The sequence below is a fragment of the Xyrauchen texanus genome, chromosome 2 (genome assembly GCF_025860055.1).
Source record: "Xyrauchen texanus isolate HMW12.3.18 chromosome 2, RBS_HiC_50CHRs, whole genome shotgun sequence".
Taxonomy (NCBI): Eukaryota; Metazoa; Chordata; class Actinopteri; order Cypriniformes; family Catostomidae; genus Xyrauchen; species Xyrauchen texanus.
In genome coordinates, this window is record NC_068277.1 from 49215737 (window position 1) to 49230963 (window position 15227).

The window sequence follows — 15227 nt, forward strand, 5'->3', positions numbered from 1 at the left end:
CAAAAATCACATAAATCAGCATAAAATTAATCCAGTGGTTAAATCGATGTCTTCAGAGGCAACAGGATATGTGTGATTGAGAAACAGATCAATATTTAATATTTAATTTCCTATCCTCCCTGCTCGATCTCCAATTTCACTTTCACATTCTTCTTCTCATGTTTTTGGTGATTCACATTCTTCATGCATACACCCAATACTGGGCAGGCAAAAGCATTTCTAGCAAACATGTATTTAAATATTGATCTGTTTCTCACCCACACCTATCATATCACTTCTGAGGACATGGATTAAAACATTGGAGTATTATCGATTAATTTTATGCTACCTTTATGTGCTTTTTGGAGCGTCAAACTTTTGGCACCCATTCAGTTGCATTGTATGGACCTACAGAGCTGAAATACTCTTCTACAAATCTTTGTTTGTGTTCTACAAAAGAAACTCATACACATCTGGGTTAGCTTAAAGTGCTTATAACAGTGATGGCTTTAACTGAAATCAAATTTAAAGCTATCGTAGACATAGACAACTCTTTATCCTCTTCAACTCTGGTGCACTTTCGGGCTGTTGCCTACAATTTACACACTCAAATTGAAAAGTTCTCATTTTACGTACACAACTAATTGCCAAAGATTGGTCTTGGCCCTCCCTCCAAAATACACTATGAGGAGGGAGACGTTGTGAACAAACCAGAATTACCTATAAAATTAGATTCTAAGCTTTCAAATGACACCCCATATGCCTGACTTATTTTTTCGGAGACTTGAAAATGTTAAGCGTAAACATATTTCTCAACATAGTGTCCGCTTTTGGACCCACCAGCAGGTACGCAGAGTTGAAGAGGTAATTCATTTTGCCTGTCCTTTACTCCATACAGGATGAATGCCTTGAAAATGCCACACCATTTTTTATTTCCTCCCCATCATCTCTAATCCTGTGTATTTGCTCTCCATCTAATTCTAGCTTTTCCCTAGAAGTGTGCTGAACAGCCAGTCTTTTTACGGTGAGAGAGGAGGCAGAGCATCTAAAGGACGTCATCAAAGAGTTAATAGTGTTCTCCAGCTCAAAGGTTACAATGTTATTGTCATGCCGTCGGTGCCTTGTGCCTCTGCACAGTGGAATGGTAAAGAGTCCGTAAATGATGGGGTCCAAACAAGCATTTAACAGACCAAAGATAAAAAGCATATGTGAGAGGTTGTGAGACACCGTTTCCTCCAGGCTAGCAGGACAGAACCAGTACCACAAGCCAAGCATGTAGTAGGGTGTCCAACACACCATGAATGACAGGACAATGACCACACTCATCTTCAGTGTACGCATGCGTGCCTTAGGGATGTTGTTCTTAGACCTACGCAGCTGGATTTGATTGGACAACACTGAATGTGGAAGGCATAGGATAAAGTCAGAGTAAACAAAAGTACATTTCAAAAGGTTTTAATCACAAATCTTAAAAACAAATAAACTTACGTTTATCTTCTGTTATTTTTTTGGAGATCTCAAACAGTATCCTGGTGTAGCAGGAGATCATGATGAAGAGAGGTAAAAGGAAGAGGAAGGTGAAGGTAAGCATGTTGTAAAGTGTCTCCTGCCAGCGTGAGCTAAAGCTGCCGAAGGTCGTACACTGGATAAACAGCTCAGGGGAATCGATCACCACAACGTGGAAAAGAAACACCTGGATAAGCGAGGACGTCCCAATAGATATCGTTACAGATACTGTGTTGCAGAACATCTTTAGGTTACTTCTTCTTTTTGTTTTTAAGTGAGCGCTATAGTTAACATGAGTGTAAGAGACCAAACCAAAAATCCAATTTTATCATAATTTTGTAACAGCTGGATTAATGTTAAAAAAGGGGAACGCAAAAAAGACATTTAGAAACATTAAAGCAAGGTTTAACTATATTATGAAGGTAGATTTTAACTGTAAGGTTGAACTGTGTTTTTATACCCTTGGGGCAACTTTTCACATGTGTTTTATTTGTTGTTATTTAGCCTAATTACATTATTTCTGACCAAAATGGTTTGACTTTTTCCTTTTTCATAATTTCCAACTGCAACTTGAAGACTGGTCATCAGGAGCACCGGGTGTTTTCCCGGTGGGCCGCTGGGTAATTTGGGCCGGCCCGCTGCTGTGCAAATATGACCCATCTTACAGGCGTTATAGGCAGCCACCCTGGGCTCCAACATGCCTGTGCGGACCCATTTACAGAGTGAATATTCAATAAACTCTGTAAGATAAAGCCAATACAATGGCTTTTATTTTGGATATTCCCATGGACTTTATTTTGTGGCTATTTGAGGCTTACTTTGTTTTGTTACATATGTTTATATTTATAATATGTACATATTCTGGCCAACTTTGATTTTTGAATTAGATTTTTCTCATTGATTTCTTTTTTCTTCACATATAACATTTACACATATTTATGTGAATAATTGACATTAAATTTTAAGCATTGTCATCAGTGTTCTGCTGTGTGACACTTCATCTAATTAACTGAAACAACATTTTATGATCTTGTATAGCTATATATATATATACAATATATAATAATTCTATCCGTTGTTTCCACAACCTCATAAGACTAGTTTATTTGCACTTCTAGAAAAACGTTGAAATGTTATTAAGATCTTTATGCTGACTTGTCACAGCACCTAAAATACACACTTTCCCTTGTACTTTCATGTACATTTTTACCTAACATTTGTATGTTGGGAAAAAACGTTTTCGGACATGTTATTTATCTGAGCTATAACATGCTTATTTTAAGTGCTTTCCATAAAAAAAAAATCCCTCATCACGTTTACAGTGGTTTTATATGTTTTAAAGTTATGACAATGTTTGCACTGTGGGGCCCGTTGTCACTAGCAGTCAATAGAAATTTATTTATTTTTCAACACAAAATTTTTTAATTAAGCCTGAAAATTAAATCAAGGAGCCAGTGTGTTATGGTGTGGTGTGTTGTGTTGCGGGCTGGGTTTGGTGGGTCGCTCTGGGCCAGAAAGTCCAGGTCCACTTTTTAGTCCCAGTCCGCCCTTGGCCAAATGCTTACATTATGGTTAAAAGAAAGAAAATGTCATTCAATTACTTTAGAATGACGATTGTTTTTTCCCCTTTTCCATTTTATATGTAAAAAAAAAGGCCTTCCAAATCAGTTTCAATATAAAGTAGGTTCCACGGAAACATCTTACCCCACAAAGTGTGACAACATGCCCTGCTATAAGGGTCAATGTGCGTTAAAGGAATATTCTGGGTTCAGTACTGTAAGCTTAACAGACATAATGTTGATTATACCACAAAAATGTAAATAAACATTATATTTTTTTATCTGGGTTACAGTAAGGTGCAATGGAAGTGAATGGGGCTAATCTGTAAACATTCAAATACTCACTGTTTCAAAAGTATAGCCACAAGATGTAAACTATATGCATGTAAACATAATTTTAGTGTGATAAAATCGCTTACTAACTTTGTCTGTGTAAAGCTATATCCAATTTTACAACTTTGTTGCCATGACAACATAATGCTGTAAACCTAAATGACTGTAATAACAATTTAAACAAATTTACAGCTCAAATAATACATGAGTTTTAACAGAAGAATTAATGTAAGTGCTTTTATAAAATTGTAAGCTTCATATTTCTGCCTTTAAACCCTCAAAATATTTGGCCCCATTCGCTTCCATTTGTAAGTGGCTCAATGTAACCTCGACTTTTGCTTCTTTTTTTTTTTTAAAGAAAAAAGAAAGCAAGGCGTAATTTTTGTGGTAATAGCACAAATACTGTCGATTGAGCTTAACCTGGAATAATCCTTTAAATGAATTGTATGGTGTTATGCTACAACCAACCACATAATGATTAATAATAATCATAATAAATAAATTTAATTTTTACATTTACATTTAAAATTTTAAACATCCAAAACATTACTTTATAGCCTACATTGAACAAATTTCAGCCAGATCTAACCCTCAAAATTAGTTTTGTTGGTGTAACCTAATTTAACCCTATTCAGGTTCATTCAGTGATGTTAATCAATATTTTTTTTATTTAATGACACCAGTCTGAAAGCATAAAGCACATTTTTTTAGCTTATCATTTTATCAGTCTAGACCCAAATGGTTTTTCGTTAACGTCACAGAAAATCAAATGATCAAACTGAGAGAGAACTCTGCTGATTGTGTGCTGTGTACAGTGTCAGTGGCCTCTGGTCTCCTCTATTCACTCAACTCACCTGTGGGATTGATAACACAACACTCATGGTCCATGCTACACTCAAGATCACTTTATTTCTCCTCCTCGCTTTATTGATGGAGAGAGGGTGCAGAATGGCAGCCTGTCGGTCCAGACTGATCACCACGGTCACGAAAGCGCACGAGTACATGGCCACGAGTTTGAGAAACATCAGCGTCCGGCACGCGAGATCTCCCGCGAGCCACTGCACCGTCATATTCCACACCGCATCCAGCGGCATGACGATGAACGTCACCAGTAAATCCGCTACCGCCAGATTAGTGATGATCAGTCGGACGTGTGATCTGTGTTTTCGGTGGTTATGGTTGACAGAGTAAAGCACTGCAAGGTTGCAGCAGGTGGATAGCGCGCACAGGATGAGGGTGAGAGTCACGCGCATCTGAGCGGCAGTGGTGAAGCGCGGAAGGCGAGGAAGATCTTCTGCGCTGCTCATGTTACAGTTTACTGGCATCAAACCTAATGTTACAGGTAGAGTTCAGCTGAAAAACAAATTCGCTGTGATGAGTGGACTTCAGTCTCTGGTGCTTCTGTTGAGGTTTTAAAAAAAATGGTCGGAATATATTTCATATTTTGATACCCAGTTGTTAAATTCAGTCATGGAAAACAATCACCAAAAATATCAATGTGTGCAAAGAGAAGTTCGTACTGGTATAGTCCTGGTAACCAAAATAGATCGAGACTGGAAATTACGCCAAAAAGGTCGAGCCTAATATATACATGTTTTAAATGACAGTTCATTGTAGTTTTCTCCTCAGGTTTGTTTATAAAAAATGTTCTTGTTTTTTAATCATGCATGATAACGGATAGAAACAATGACCATAAAATGCCTCACCTCCCGTGGAAGAGCTTACCCAGTTGGTTAGTCCACAGATCTGTGGTCACTTTAATATGTTGGCCATCAGTTGCAAGTGACTAAATGCAGTGGTAAAGAATCTCAACGTCATCGGGGGGCGTGGTTAATTAAAATATAGAGTAGACCAAGTACATATGTAACACTTTTATAATTTCTGCTCAAATACTGACCATAATAAATGTGCCATTTCACATGAGATGCCTTTATCTGTCTACCAACAGAAAAAATGTGAAAAGCCTGCATACATTGTTCCTATTTTCCACAATTAGTGTGAAAACAAGGAGTACATTCTTCAGTCCCCATGCCGTGTACTGTTGTAACACTGACACGAGACAGTTGTAACACTCATTTGTAATGTGCTAAATAAGGCATTAGGCCTTAGGTGAAATTTACTAACACTTTTTATGCTCTGTGGTTGTTTCCAATTTACTTTATTGCTTGCATATGTCAATTCTAACCAGGCCCGACTCTAGCTCTAAGATGTAAGGTGGGCCATCGGATCCAGACAGTTGGAATGGGGGGGGGGGGTTGTCAAAGTAGGTCTATTCTCGCATAGCTAGACCTGTGACTACGTCATAGCCACTTCAATTGGCCAAGAACCGCCCATTTGACAGGAAAAGCCATCTAACTGACATGTAAAAGCAACAAATCGCAGTTAGGGGCAGGGTTATCAGAGATGTATCATACCATAATAAAAGACCAACATGGGTGAAAAATTATTTATATAATGCCACTTGAGTCTCCGCAAGTGATGCACAGAAAACACACTGGAGAATAGCAGAAAATGTGTGGAGAGTTTTAAGTACAGCACTGAAAAGCTCATTATAGAGATTTCCACAGACATATCCAAGTAAACTAAGTAAAGCAGAAAATGCAGCTCTGCTGGTGGATATCTGCTTTACTTTCTGCAACGTGCCTCAAACGAAACTCTAAGTATATTTAAAAGGTTTGATGTCAATAACCTGGCAAACTTGGGAGTATTCTGTAATTATTTACATTTATGCATTTGGCAGATGCTTTTATCCAAAGCGACTTACAGTGCACTTATTACAGGGACAATCCCCCCGGAGCAACCTGGAGTTAAGTGCCTTGCTCAAGGACACAGTGGAGGTGGCCGTGGGCATCGAACCAGCAACCTTCTGATTAACAGTTATGTGCTTTAGCCAACTACACCACCACTACTCTCTCTATTTCATCCTCAAAAGCACTCATTCAGACAGTAAAACGGCCTGTGTGCGTCTGCATGCGGAAGTTCCATCGAACCAGCCTATCAGATTTGCGCTGAGTTGATCGAGAAAGCGTTTTACATTTTTGAGTGCTATAAGCATCAGACAGTTAGAGAACAGACTGTGGGTGGTCCATAGTTGTGCCGTCTGAAGCTGACAATAAATTATCTCAGCATCAGATGGCCAAGCTCATGATTTGGTGGGCCAGGCCCACCTAGGCCCCCCTGTAGAGTCTTCTGCCTGCATACCTGCCTGCCTGCATTAGATTGGTTACTTATACCTTACTTATCTAAGCTTTCTGGCAGAATAAAAGCTCACAAAACTCTAGAAGGAGCATTTGTTGCCATGTTTTTATGCAGTGGATACAGTTATAACACAATTACTTATGTCCTTCTCTCATGAACTTGCACGTTTGCCTGATATACTCAGTGACCTTGCATCCTTACATGTCCCAAAATATGTTACTTTTTAGTAGACAAATAAAAAATGACAACAAGCTAAGTTTCTTTTCATTGACAGTCAGGAATAAAAATTTATTCAGAATAAAGGAGTAAGATAATGAAAAATGCACCCCTAAAACAGATAATTTTGCATCAATGTGGACTACGTCCTTCAAATTTTCCACAGAGAGAGAGGATGCTAATGTGAATGTGCGCACTGATAACCAAAGTTCAAATTTGCATGAGATGGGAAATATTTACAATTTTACTCAGTCTAACTTATCGTTAAAATTATCTAATAAATGGACACTGTTACGTTTGGCAGAGAGAGGCAGACGAGGAGTGAGGATCTACGTGCAGTTCTTTTTAATGAGATGAGTAAAAAGGGTGAACAGGATAACTAAAATAAAATAACACCAGGAACAAACAAAACAGCCGAGGGCGGCTCAGGAGGTGGAGCCGAGGGCGGCTCAGGAGGCGGAGCCGTGGGAGGCTCAGGAGGCAGAGCCGAGGAAGGCTCGGGAGGCGAAGCCCTGGAAGGCTCTGGAGGCGGAGCCGAGGGAGGTGGCGCCGTAGGAGGTGGCGCCGTAGGAGGCTTTAGAAGCGGAGGCCTGGAAGACACTGGAGGTGGAGCCGAGGGAGGTGGCACTGTAGGAGGCTCTAGAGGCAGAGGCCTGGAAGGCTCTGGAGGCGGAGCTGTAGGAGGCTCGAGAGGCGGAGCCCTGGGAGGCTCGAGAGGCGGAGCCCTGGGAGGCTCGAGAGGCTTGAGAGGCGGAGCCCTGGAAGGCTCGGGAGGAGGAGCCCTGGAAGATTCGAGAGACTTGAGAGGCGGAGCCCTGGGAGGCTCGGGAGGAGGAGCCCTGGAAGACTCAAGAGACTTGAGAGGTGGAGCCCTGGGAGGCTCGAGAGGAGGAGCCCTGGGAGGCTCGAGAGACTTGAGAGGCGGAGCCCTGGGAGGCTCGGGAGGAGGAGCCCTGGAAGACTCGAGAGACTTGAGAGGCGGAGCCCTGGGAGGCTCGAGAGGAGGAGCCCTGGGAGTCTCGAGAGGCTCGAGAGGCGGAGCCTTGGAAGGCTCGAGAGGAGGAGCCCTGGGAGGCTCGAGAGACTTGAGAGGCGGAGCCCTGGAAGGCTTGGGAGGAGGAGCCCTGGAAGACTCGGGAGGCTCGAGAGGCGGAGCCTTGGAAGGCTCGAGGGGCGCTGGCTCTTGGACGGTCATGGCTACTGGCGCTGGCTCTTGGACGGTCAAGGGTACTGGCGCTGGCTCAGGGGCGGTCGAGGCTACAGGCCCTGGCTCTGGGACGGTCGAGGCTACAGGCGCTGGCTCTGGGACGGTCGAGGCTACAGGTGCTGGCTCTGGGACGGTCGAGGCTACAGGCGCTGGCTCAGGGGCGGTCGAGGCTACAGGTGCTGGCTCAGGGGCGGTCGAGGCTACAGGTGCTGGCTCTGGGACGGTCGAGGCTACAGGCGCTGGCTCAGGGGCGGTCGAGGCTACAGGTGCTGGCTCAGGGGCGGTCGAGGCTACAGGCGCTGGCTCAGGGGCGGTCGAGGCTACAGGCGCTGGCTCAGGGGCGGTCGAGGCTACAGGCGCTGGCTCTGGGATGGTTGAGGCTACAGGCACTGGCTCACTGACGTTCGAGGCTACAGGCGCTGGCTGCTTGGCCGAGGTAGCCAGAGGCTGGAGGGCAGAGGCCTTTCCTTTTCTCCTCCTCCTCTGGGTGGACGACCGTGGCTGGCGTGGGCTCTGGCTCGCAGACCGTGGCAGGCGTGGGCGCTGGCTCGCAGACCGTGGCAGGCGCGGGCGCTGGCTCGCTGACCGTGGCTGGCGTGGGCGCTGGCTCGCTGACCGTGGCTGGCGTGAGCTGGGAAGCGGAAGCCTTTCTTCTCCTCCTCCTCTGAGCGGACGAAGTTGGCAGCGCTGGCTCGTTAATCAAAGCAGGCGTGGGGGTTGGCTTGCTGGCAGGTGGGGCAGGCGAAACAGGATGAGCCATGGACGACTGGATGGCACCACTGTGGGAGGAGAGGCAGGATCCTCCTCCACAACATCCACAGTGAATGGCGAGCCGCATGCCAGCAGCGTCTCCTCCACAAAATCGCGGAGCGTCCAGCCGCGCGTCGCCGGTGGCAACAGCTCCTTGAGCGAACCGGTCAGGTTATCCTGGAAGAACACCACCAGGGAGGAGTCAGGGAAGTCAGTGGCCCTCGCTAGGTCCAGGAAGTCTCTAACATGGTCCTCCACCGGGCGGCTTCCTTGCCTCAAATTCAGGAGGCGGCAGTTTGCCTGAAGAACCGCTAGATCCATAGGTGGGTCGATCGTTCTGTTACGTTTGGCAGAGAGAGGCAGACGAGGAGTGAGGATCTACGTGCAGTTCTTTTTAATGAGATGAGAAAAAGGGTGAACAGGATAACTAAAATAAAATAACACCAGAAACAAACAAAACAACCACAAGGGGAAAACACAACATAAACATGAAAAACCATCAAAGGAGAGTACGGGCAGGATTTAAACATACAGACTATCATGACATGCACAAACAGGTGAAAACAATGATGAAAGCTGGCAGTGATGAGGGCCGGGAATTGTGGGAAGTGTAGTTTTAGACAAAGACAAGTGAAACACAGGGCAGACAACAAGTGAATCGTGACAGACACACTGTTCATCTCAAGTCTAATGTGGCTTAAAGTTAGTTTGCTAATGCATTTGTAAAGAAGCGTTTAAATTATGTAATTTAAAAGAATACGTATGAACTGGACAACAAAAGCCGGTTTGAGCTTCTTTGGTAGTTTAATGCAACTGAATTGGAAAGAACTGGGAAATGTGTGCATTTTAAATCCCTTGTGTATACTAAAGTTAGTATATGCATGTGGTTTTGTTTTTGGTTTGTAGCTGTGCTTAGTAAATACAGTATCATGCTCAGAGGCTATACAGACACATATGATGTGAAATAGTGTTGTCAGGAAGGTCACCATGTCCCACAGTGGGATACGCTCAATCCTTGCTCTGAGCTTGGGTCTCTCCACTTAAAGCCTCATATCCTTATACGGTTTCAGTTTCAGGGACAAGAAGCTGAAAACCTATTAAAAAAAATCTAATCCTTTGTTTTAATTAAACTGTTTCAGCAGTGCTGATGTCATGTCTCCTTTAGTCACCTCTACCAGTGTTTGTTTATTTTAAATTGGGTTTTAGAATGAATGAAAGATACATTAGATATAATAATACATCAATCATTTACATACATAAAAAGCACACATTTTGTATTGCATTTCACATACAGAATATTTGCACAGAATATTTTACACAAAAGTACACATGCCTGATTCAGTGGAACGCTCTAACTCTTCTTGTTATGGTCTCCATGGAGCATTTGAGCACTTGTTAAATGCTGTAATGTGACTGAGAGCCTGATTACATAATTTGGCCTAAACAAGCTGATGACTGATTTTGTAAGGTTTGGGGGCATTAAGGCTTATTTATTATGTTTATACTGGCTTCTCAGTATTTTAAATGATACGATGCAGTGGGGTAAAGAATCTTGTCTTGTTCAAACAAGAGACAGCCTGTGCTAAGGGTTTGTCACTTACTCTAATTGAAAGTGAATGGAGTTTCAGTGACATGGTTAACCTTGGCTTAGATATTTCCTGCTGAGTGAGGAGACTGTCTGTTCCTTTGCCCAGTAATGACTACATCCTTGGACGCCAGATATATTCCAGTTACACTCTTTCTCTCACTGTCAATTTCTCTCTCTTTAGTCTCCTGTGAAATATATAAAATAAAAAGAAATCTTAGTAATTGTCACAGTCTGGTCTGACTGTGCCTCCCCTGACCATCTGTTTGTCTGGTCTGAGTGTTTTTCATGTGTTGCCTCTCATGCCCTCTTGTGTTTTGCTGTTGCCTCCCTTACGTGGGCAACAGTTCATTCTCCAATTAACATCATCAGCGGCACCTGCTCCCTATCTACCTTTTCCCCACTTAAGTCCTGTTTGTGTTCTGTTCTGTGCTGTTTGTTTTGTTGAGTCTTGTGTGATCTCCAGTCAATATATTCCTGGGATTTCCTTAAGACTTTCAGTTGGTTTTGAAGTTGATTATACAGTTTATACTGAAGTCTATTATATTGTACTCCCCTTGTGGGAGGTTTTGGTTTGTATTTTTTTTTAATCAATTTTGTAATAAAGCCCTATCCTTGCCTTCCTGCATTTGGGTCCTATTCTTCAATCAGTGACCTAACAAACTGGCTCAATGGAACCAGCAGAGGCAAAGGGCATTTATTTATCCCACTCCAGCCCAAAAGGAACGGTCACTAATGGTACTGTCCAGTTCTACCACACTATGGTCATCTCCCAAAATGGTTGTGGTTTTGGCGTCTATGATATGGATGGAGGAGGTGCTAAGCAAGATTTTTGTTTTACCCTTTTGGGATCTGATGTATTCTGTGGGTCAGAGTATTCTGTGATAATTTACATTTATGCCTTTGGCAGATGCTTTTATCCAAAGCGACTTACAGTGCACTTATTACAGGGACAATCCCCCTGGAGCAACCTGCAGTTAAGTGCCTTGCTCAAGGACACAATGGTGGTGGCCGTGGACATCGAAGCAGCGACCTTCTGATTAACAGTTATGTGTTTTAGCCCACTACACCATCACTACTCTCTATTTCATCCTCAAAAGCACTCATTCAATCAACGTAGAACCTTGTGAACACAATTTGGCTTTCAGACAGTAAAACGGCCTGTGTGCGTCTGCATGCGGAAGTTCCATCGAACCAGCCTATCAGATTTGTGCTGAGTTGATCGAGAAAGTGTTTTACATTTTTGTGTGATTTAAGCATCAGACAGTTAGAGAACAGACTGTGGGTGGTCCGTAGGTGTGCCGTCTGAAGCTGACAATAAATAATCTCAGCCTCAGATGGCCAAGCTCATGATTTGGTGGGCCAGGCCCACCTAGGCCCCCCTTTTGAGTCATCTGCCTGCATGCCTGTCTGCCTGCATTAGACCAAGTTGGACCATGTCTGCTGCCTTCGAAGTTGAAGACTTGCTGCGGAGGTGCCCTTGCCCTGTTCCCCCTGGGCACTTCTCGGGGCTTCTCCTCGCCGTAGGAGGAGGAAGCTCATGGCTGACTGCTATGGAGGCCATTCCCCTGCTGCTGCCAGCGTCCACAGCCATGAAGGCAGTTCATGACCACAGTGGTCGCCGCACAGCGTCCTCTACTCATTCTGCCCATTCTGCCCATACCCTTCCTGTCCTTGTAACCCTCCTCTCTACCCTCGTTCCCTTCCTCCAGACCTTCTCCATGGCCGCTGGACCCCAACCCCCTACCTGATCCACATCCCTGGCCACCAGACCCTGTCCCTTTCCTGAGGCCCCTTCCAAGGCCACTGGACCCAGTTCCCTCCCTGAAGTCTCCCAGGCTGCCGGACCCCACTCCCTTACTTAAATCTGTTCCCTGGTCCTTCCCACCGGTTCCACCTTGGACTGCCCAGCTGGTTCTTCCCTGGTTTCCCACATTTTCTTTTGTTACTTTTTTTAGTGCCTGTTCTGTTTGTCTGGTGTTTGATGTTCCTCTTTTGGGATGCCATCTTTAAGAGGGGGTAGTGTCAGGATCCTGTCACCACAAAAACACAGACTGACAGAGTGGCAGGATCCTCACCCTTTCATTCAATGTTTGTGTTGAGCACATGGCTTAGGGGTTCTCTGAGTGTTTTTTTGTCTTTGTGTGACATGAAACACAAATACTGACTGAACAGCGCATGGCAGGGAAACCACAACCTGAAGCTGTGCGCTCTTCAATTGGTGTTTGTGTTTCATGTTCAGAGCATGGTGTCTGGGTCCAGACTCTCCTGTCTGGTTCTGTTTGAGTTCAGCTGTTGGGATCCAGACACTCATGCTCCACATCTTTTCCCATCCCTCCCTGGTCAGTTCCATTGGTGTTGGTATGTCTGTTGTGGACCCTAGAATGTGTCCATCAGGGGAGGGGTACTGTCACAGTCTGGTCTGACTGTGCCTCCCCTGACTATCTGTTTGTCTGGTCTGAGTGTTTTTCCTGTCTTGCCTTGTATCTCACACCTTCTGCCACATGCAGATCTGTTACCCGGGCAACAGCTTGTTCTCCAATTAAATGTAACAAGTCAGAGGCAGACACAAAGGGAAGATCCATGTGCAGAGTTTAATGGCAATTGTAGTTAAACAGGCAGAGGTCAAAACCAGGTAAGCAATCCAAACATAGTAACAAATCAAAGGGGTAACTCTCAAAAATGCAAGACAACTGGTGAATTGGCAAGACTTCGCAGTGAAGTGAAGTTTAAGCAGGGATTATATACACTGGGAGTTTGATGAATGAATGGCAATTAGGTGTGAGAGTCAATGGCGGCAAGAAGGGGGTTCTGGGAAATGTAGTCCGGTATGGGTTAATACTCAGGGGAAGGAGATCTTGTGTGAACAGATCGGGAGGATGTGACAGTACTCACCTTTTGAGGACCCCCTTTAGACCCCCTCTAAATCTGAGAGAGAGCATAAGCCTTGGTGTTCATTAATCCAGGATGATACATCACAAGCCCGTTGGGTGCTGTTCTAGGGTTAAGTCGTTTGGCTGAGCGTAAATATTCCAGATTGCGATGATCAGTGAGGATGGTGAATGGGTGTTGGGAACCATCTGACCAATGGCGCCATTCCTCAAGCACATCCTTCATGGCCAGAAGTTCATGGTTCCCCATATCATAGTTCTGTTCAGCAGGAATGAGTTTGCAAGAGAATAAAGCACAGGGATACATCTTGGCAGGGTTACCATGTTGTTGGGAGAGAATGGCTCCGATCCCAATGATAGAGGCGCCCACTTTCACAATAAAAGTCTGGATGGGACAGAAGGATCAGAAAGATGGAGTACAGGTGCAGAGGTGAATCTTACTTTAGGATCCTGGAAGGCCCTTATGGCCAGAGAAGTCCACTGGAGAGTTTTAGGTTTGAGAAGAGAAGTGAGAGGTGCTGCTATGGTGCTGAAGTCACAAATGAAATGCCTGTAGAAGTTAGCAAAGCCCAGTTGGTGTTCTTTGGTTGAACCTGGACAAGGCCAGTTCTTGACGGCATCTACTTTGAGACTATCCATGTAGGCCCCCTCAGGGCTGATCACATAACCCAGAAAGAATGTTGTGGAGACATGAAACTCACACTTCTCAGCTTTTACAAAGAGGTGATTATCCTGGAGGCGTTGGAGAGCTTGGCGTACATGCTGAACGTGAGCTTCTAGGGAAGGTGAGAAACCAAGATGTTGTCGATGTAAACTATGATGCTTTGATGCAGAAGGTCCCGAAAGATCGAATTCATGAAGGATTGGAAGATGGAAGGCGAGTTGGCAAGTCCATAAGGCATGACCCGGTATTCATAGTGCCCCGAATGGGTGATGAAGGCAGTCTTCAACTCGTCCCCCTCGTTAATGCAAATTAGGTTGTAAGCATGATGCAAATTGAGTTTGGTAAAGACCTTGGCATCTCGTAGCTGTTCAACTGCCACAGGCACTAGTGGAAGAGGATAGAGAAACTTGATGGTAATGGCATTTAAGCCTCTATAGTCTATACAGGGCCATCATTCTTAGCCACAAAGAAGAAGCCAGTTGCCACAGGAGAAGTGGAGTGTTGGATGAAACCCATCTGAAGTGCTTCTTTGATGTAATCCTCCAATGCCTGTGTCTCAGGGATAGACAGGGAATAGATATGGCTCTTAGGATGTTGTGTGCCTGGAAGGAGGTCGATAGCGCAATCAGTAGAGTGGTGAGGAGGTAACTGAGTAGCCTTAGCTTTACTAAAAATGGTAGGAAGTATTGGTAGACTGCTGGGACGGTGGGTTTCACAGAGGCCTCAGCAGGGCTGATGTGAGCAGTCTGAATGGAAACGGGTTCCACCGAACATAGGCAGGAGGGAAAACAAGAGATCCCCCATTGAATGATCTCTCCATCAGTCCACGAAATGTGAGGATTGTGTTTAGTCAGCCAGGGGTACCCAAGGATGAGCGGGTTCTTGGGAGTGTTGCTGAGGAGTAGTTGTAGTGTCTCATGATGAAGAGCTCCCACTTGTACAGAGATGGGTTGAGTTACTTAAAGCTCTGTGCCATCATGAAGAGGGAAACCATCTAGTGCTGTAACAGCAAGAGAAGGCACACAAGGGGCAGTATACAAAGATAACAGATTGCAGAAATCAGAGTCAATAAAACTGCCTGCAGCCCCGGAGTCGATAAGAGCTTTGACGGAAATGGAATTCTGACTAGAACATAGTTTTACCTCAACTAGTACATTTCTATTTTCCAACAAGTAAGAGTACTTGTCAGTACTCACCGAAGTATTAGAGCCAGGTTCTCCACAGTACAGGCACAGTTTGTATTGGATGCATCTTTGATGTTCCTCTCGCGACAGACAAGAGCAACCCAACTGCATGGGCTCGTGTTGAGGTGTTGTTATGGCGGTAGTTGAGGAGGTGT

General features: G+C 44.5%; 1 protein-coding gene across 1 annotated transcript; it reads right to left on the reverse strand.

Moving 5' to 3' along the window:
* Nucleotides 1-752: 752 nt before the first annotated feature.
* gnrhr2 (gonadotropin releasing hormone receptor 2) lies at nt 753-13863 on the reverse strand. The gene is given in 6 exon segments (XM_052143268.1): nt 753-1376; nt 1468-1672; nt 4232-4693; nt 4695-4778; nt 13313-13483; nt 13666-13863. Coding segments are annotated over 6 exon segments (1632 nt in total). The 3' UTR covers nt 753-864.
* Between the last annotated feature and the right edge of the window lie 1364 nt (nt 13864-15227).